The following is a 6458-nucleotide window of genomic DNA, read 5'->3' as shown; positions in this document are numbered from 1 at the left end:
CAACAGTCGGTTCCTCTGCAACAACAGACGGTTCCTCTGCAACATCAGCCGGTTCATCTTGTTCTGAATCAGAAAGGTCCATATGTGCAGGCAAAGACTCAACTTCCCAATCGAAATGCGTCCAATCTTGTTTGGCATTGATCAATTCAACAATACGACCAACTCTTTCGTCCTTCTTTTCATCTTCCCTAAGGAACTCAGTATTATCAATCACATCGAAATCACCAGTAGATGATATAAATGTGAACACCTCTCCCTGCAAGAACAAACGAAACAATAAGCTTACATTGAACAATTATTGAACTCAATATTAATAGAAGAAAGATCAGATACCTTATCAAAGTGGGACTCTAGGCTGGTTATATCTTGGTAGGATACTTTTCCACTACCTTTCCAATTCTTACATCTCATTTTCTTCACGTTTTTTTTATCTTTTTACCCACCATAGAACCAATGTCTGGAATTGCCTCCATAATCCATATCTGAAACGCATATGAGAATCCATCCAACACGTAGCTGTTCTTCGTATGCACATCTTCTCTTGCTCTGAGTATTGATGCAATCAGCTCATCATAAGCGCGAAGACCCCAAGGATACATCCTCAATTTCTCAAAATCCATCACCAAACGAATGTATTCTTGAGGGATATACACTTTCCTATCCTTAGACATGAGGAATGATTGTATAATAGACAGATACACTAACCTCACTCTGTCCACATACGACCACTCGTTACACACTTTAAGGAGCTCATCCCTTATAGTATATAAGTTGATCTTCGCACTGGTCTTCAGGGCATTGCTCCAGAACCCCTTATCATTCTTCCAGTTAATGAAGTCTACGTCGGGTTCCTCTTTGTACTTCAATCCAGTCACAGCATAAAATTCTTGCATAGAAAACCTAAGAGGCCTCTTCGCAAAAATAAACCACAGCTCGTGAAGCTTGGAAACCCTGAGCTGTTTGCACATGAAGCTGTGAATAATCTTCCCTGAGTAGATGAGGTTGTTCTCTATGATCGCCAGAAGAGGCCCGAAGACAGGGTCTTTCAAAACTTCCTCATACTCATCTTTCAGAGCAACCTTTACCGCCTTCAGAAGCGTCCGTCTACATGTGTTGTTAATCTTATCAATCTGCGTCTCAGCTCCTTCTTGAAGAATGCGTTTAGGCAACTGGTGAGCCATTCCTAAAAAACATGAATTCCATAAGTTAACAGCAAACCAAATATTACCATCTCACATTTACTAGTCTATTAGACAATTCAAAACTACATAGAAACACAATTCGAAACAAAATATAATCAACTAGCAAATGTGTTTTCCTCTAAAAGAAAACAGAGTCAAAGCTATGCACCAAATGAATAACAAAAGTATATACACTATCGACAAATTAAATTCAAATAACAAACCCGATCCCAAACAACTATGTAAAATCGATGTCTAAAGCATGTCAAAGTCATTAGCCTTTTCAAATCTATTAGGAATTCTAAACCTTAATAAAGCAGATGCCAAACAAAATAGAACTCAAAATCACCTCAACAACAAGCCACAATCAACTCACACCCCACTCAACCACATTCCGCCTCTGAAAACCATAAACTTGAATCGATTTGTGTTTTTAAACAATGAACTCTCTTCCTAGTACATGCAAATAAACATAACGAACAAACAAAAATAAAAGCAAAATCGTAAAGGGGATTTCAAAGCCTAACCTTCAAATTGTCGGGACCGGAAGAGCACAAGAAAACAACTGTGAATCTAATCGTCCTTAATCGGGGAGGAGAAGCTACTCCCGAGCTTGAACAGCTCCGATCGTCGTCGGCGGCGGAGATAACAACGACAATCTAACCGGTGGCTCTGAAAGAGGAAATACGTAAGAAGGAGGAGGAAGAAGAGATGTGACGACTCGTTGAAGCTCTCTGACGAACCAAGACTCTCAGAGGCGGAAGGTGTCGACGGCGAGAAAGAAATCGTCTCTCGATTGGGAAAGAGAGTCGGAGAGAACGAGATTGATATTTGAGAATATATTGCCTTATTTTTATTCAATTAAGTATGTATTTTTTAATTCATATATATATTTTTTAATTTTATTAACTATATTATAAAGAAAATGACAAAACAGTAGATTCACTAGGTATTAGTTCTATACGGACAAGGTTTGTGAATTTAGTTCTAATGGGACAATACTTTAAAGATTTAGTTCCATATTGGTAAATTTCCCAAAAAAAAATACATAAAAAAGAAGGACAGTGGTGAGATAATAATAATACTGTCTAGTAATGTTTTAAAATATCCATATAACATTTGTTATCCACTGAGTGGTCAATTTTAAAAATAAACCTTTAAATGCTCTTAGTAGTTAGTACCTATGAGTCCACGACTCAAATCGCTCAAACTCTTCTTTATTTTTAACTAGTGGTGCGCCGGTTTGTATGTTTTATTTTTACATGAATTTACAATTGACTGTGATGTCGTTTGTATTTTGTTGTATAAGTAGATTGGTCCTAAAATACTTCTTTCTAAAATCCTCTCATCTTAGTCAAGCTTTGTCAGTTTTGGTGACTGGCTCCGGTGGCTTTCTCAATTACCGGAACTGGTTTCTCCTCTCATTTAAGCTTTAGTTTGTGTTTTCGGTGGTGCGAAGGATCAAGCTTCAAGGATGAATTGGTGCACGCGAGTTTTCTCTTCAGATCTAGTTGTGTTCTGTTCTTTTTCATATCAAGGTTTCTCTTTTGCCTTGTTTTTGCTTCCTCTGTTCTAGATCTGTCTGCATGTTCTCTGATTCGTAGTCAGCTTCGATTGAGCGGTTGTGATTGTGACTCCTCTCTAAGCTTGCATGTCTCCGGACTCCTTGGTGTTCGCCTTTGAATTCTCCTCGGTTTCGTTCCTTCACTAATCTGTTTCGTGGGATTAGTTTTGGCCGGGTTGAATCGATTCGCTCCTTGTTTATTGGCGTTCTTAGAGTCGCTTATCAGCTTACTCCGTTGTTGCCGGTATGACATATCGGTTTTAAAGCTATGGTCTCCGTGCTTATTTCTCTATGCTATTCACTATAGGAGGTTTCAAAAAATATGAAATAAAGTTTTTTAAAAAGTTGATTTATTACGATATTACAATTAAGATGAATTAAGTATATGCATTCAAATAGTTTTGCCTCTGAAATTAAAGTTTACTCTTTTTTCTAAGATTTTAAAATTTTGCAGCTTTTCATCTAAGTCTCAGTTTCCTTATATACTTAACCATGAGTACAAAAAGTGAAAGCGAAGCTAACTCAAAGTACCATTCTCATATTTCAATCAAATGTCAGCTTCTTTGGCTGCGGCATCAGTATCAACAACAACAGCAGCTATAAAGTGCGTCACTGTTTGTGTTGGAGTTGTGGGCTAAACTTGTCTTCTTATCTCCTACTCAAGTACTCTTGCAACACTTATCCAACTATATCCATCTCTCTCTCTCTCTAGTGAACTGTCTTTTTATTGGCTTTTGTTGGTGAATGTTGTCCTTGTTATTACAGGATATGTTCCAACAGTGTTCGACAATATCTATGCAAATGATGTAGTCAATGGCAAAACTGTCAATCTTGGTCTTTGGGATACTGCTCGTAAAATAATTTGTCACTTTCGTTAAAAGTCTTGTTCTTCTATCAGGTTTGTATTCTCAACATTGTGTCAAATTCTAATATTTTGACCCTTTAGGAGAAATGATGACTTTGTTTCTCAACAATCTAGAAGTTTCTAAGTATTTTAAAAAGAATGGATCTTTACTCTTAACGCTTGTCTTTGTCAACCATTTGATATAAAAAAAATGCTTCCTGAATTCATGATTAAAGTTCGTTCATGTTTTTCAAAACTATTATCAGACAGATTATGATTCTTGGGCAGTATCTTTGGTGTTTTATTATGAATATTGTGGAGTATCGTATTTGGTATTTTATTATATTACAGGTCAAGAAGATTACAATAGGCTTAGATGAGTTATAGAGAGGAGCAGATGTTTTTATTTTTGCCTTCTCTCTTATCAACAGGCCTAGCTTTGAGAAAATTGCTAAAAAGGTTTAAACTTTCTTTCCACTTCAGTTTCACTGCAATGTAACTTTATCACACACCATCTCATGTGCTTCTGGTTCAAATTTCTTTTGCAGTGGGACATTGAGCTGCAACATTATGCCCCTAACGTGCCTACCATTTCATTAAACCCAAACTGGCAAATAAATATTACAATGCAAGGAGGAAGCCCAAATTAAGATTACAGCCCAATAACAATTTTAATGACCAGCACGTGTAATCTAAGAGAAGCTATGAAGATCTCGAGATGTGATGTCATCGCTATCTCGTTTCCAGCGAAACCACCACCATAATCCTTTTCTTTTGTCAAACCACCACCGTAATCCTAGTTCCAGTTCTAGAACATCATCCATGGTGCTTGAAAAAACTTCAATAATCGTCGCTTGAGCCTCTAGATCATATTTCACTCGCTTGCATTGCTTAGAAACCTTCGCATATAAACGCCCAATTGATTGAAAATCTAAACTCTACCACCGTAGAATAAGAACTCGGAGAGTCGGCCTAGGTATTTGTTAAAGCGCCGTCAGAACACGACCAGAACTTCATGTCTTCATACTCCAAACCGAACGGACCGCAACGTCTTGAAACCTCACCCAAGGAATACCTACACTCGAATTCGCCTTACTGAAAAGTGAGGATTTATAATCACAAGGGAGATGAATCAAGCATCAGTGATGAGAAAGATCTAATCAATCAATCGGGGATAACCCGCCATTGAAATCGATTGCTAGGAAAGAGTATTATTTTGGATCTTGTTTGAGTTGAACTAAACATCGCAGAAAAGTACGACATTTATAGTGGAGGCTTCAGCCGGTGGTTATGGTGTAAAACGAATCGGTTGAATGAATGCAAGTGGGCTGAGTGGAGTAGTCAAAGAAAACTAAGAGTAATGAACAGAGTTATTGAAGGTGATACGTTACAAAGAGCTAGACGCGTTCATAATTTTGGTGAAATCTCATCGTCGGGGAAGACGGGAGACAAACCTAATGGGTGTCTAACAGGCTCAATGTATGGGCTTACTCTAGCTATTATAATAAAAGCCCAGATCACATTATTTTTATGAGAAGCGTTAAAAGCGTCGGAGAGAAAAATTGCAGGACTCTAGTATGTGACACGTGGAGCGATTTGCCTCTTTCCTATTGATGATGTGGCTTCATAAGGAGAGACTAAAGTCTCCTTTATTATATAAGATTTGAGAAAATAAATAATAAAAATCAACTTCCTTTTCCTCTTTGGAGCTGTATATATTGTTAGAGTATATACGGTTTAGATAATATCTAAACTGTATATACTGTAACATATATAACCCTAAGCTTTCCAACTCTAGATGTGCTTCAACAATTACTTATATTTCTCTTGCATCAGTTTCGTCCAATACTCTCGTTCAGTAGTTGCATCCGAACCATGGATCGATCTCCTCCTCTATTAGAACTTCACACAACTACGAAAAAGCTGCCACCGTCGGAAGGGATGGAAAACAAAGTCACCGTCGTGTTTGAAACCGTTATTGACTATATCCATAATGATCCGGTCACCGGAAGCCAAACATTAATCGGATCCAGTCCCGACCATTCACTCTTCTTTGCCATCAACTTTAGCACCGCTAGCACCTGTCCCAGTCACATCAGTGATCTCATCATACGTTGCCTCTTGAATTATTATCCTTCGACAATAGAAAGCTTAACCACGCGCATCGGTGGGAATGCTTGGACATGGGGTAGCTTAGCCTGCCGTATAGCTTCTGCTGGACTTCGCTTAGGTTTCGGCTTTGAAATAAACCTGCTTTTGACTACAACACACCAAAGAATACTCTCGGTTGGGTCGTCTCCTTCTCTTCTTCGGAAGTTGGTTTTTAAAGGAAGAATCGATGTAGAGGAGCTGGAGATACTGAAGATGGGAAAAGAACCGTGTTCCATCTGTTTGGAAGATCTCTCGTGTGGTGGTGGACCTGGTGGTGTTCCAACGCGCATGCCATGTTCGCATGTTTTTCACATCCGTTGTCTCTTGAAGTGGTTCAGCCGCAAAAGTACTTGTCCCATGTGCCGGGGACTTGTGTTGTCCCATATGACGAAGAAGCAACATAGGGAGGGACAATATGAGGTTTTTAATTAATCGCTTGTCATCTTTCTTTGCTTCAGTTAATAACTCAGCTGAAGTAGGGTCGCTCTCTTAATGGCCAGTCTTTGTGCTGTGTCTAGGGTTTAGAATCCATTCAAAGAGGGTAGTTTTTTAATTGGAACTATTTATTCAAAGGCAAGTTTCAGAACAAGATACAAAGAACCCAAGAGACCAAAGACGTATTATCATGTGCATGCTACAACGATCGTAGGATGATTAGAACAAGATACAAAGAACCCAAGATACAAAAAAAAAAAAAAAAAAAAAAAAAAAAAAAAAA

General features: G+C 38.2%; 2 protein-coding genes across 2 annotated transcripts in view; one reads left to right on the top strand and one right to left on the bottom strand.

Moving 5' to 3' along the window:
• Positions 1–1181, bottom strand: part of LOC106344296 — a 2069-nt gene extending 888 nt beyond the window's left edge. Inside the window, exons 1-2 of the mRNA XM_013783701.1 lie at positions 444–1181; positions 5–256 (exon numbers count right to left, since the gene is read on the bottom strand). Of these exons, the coding sequence (XP_013639155.1) occupies positions 5–256; positions 444–1181 (990 nt within the window). The remainder of the gene's footprint in view (positions 1–4; positions 257–443) is intronic.
• Positions 1182–5464: 4283 nt separating this feature from the next.
• LOC106344295 (RING-H2 finger protein ATL78-like) lies at positions 5465–6172 on the top strand. Its single transcript, XM_013783699.1, has one exon. It carries the CDS (start codon positions 5465–5467, stop codon positions 6170–6172), a length of 708 nt encoding a protein of 235 aa, XP_013639153.1.
• Positions 6173–6458: the final 286 nt, after the last annotated feature.

This window comes from Brassica oleracea, chromosome C5 (assembly GCF_000695525.1).
Source record: "Brassica oleracea var. oleracea cultivar TO1000 chromosome C5, BOL, whole genome shotgun sequence".
Lineage (NCBI taxonomy): Eukaryota > Viridiplantae > Streptophyta > Magnoliopsida > Brassicales > Brassicaceae > Brassica > Brassica oleracea.
Note: the sequence above shows the minus strand (reverse complement) of the source record. Positions and strands in the feature narration are given on the sequence as shown.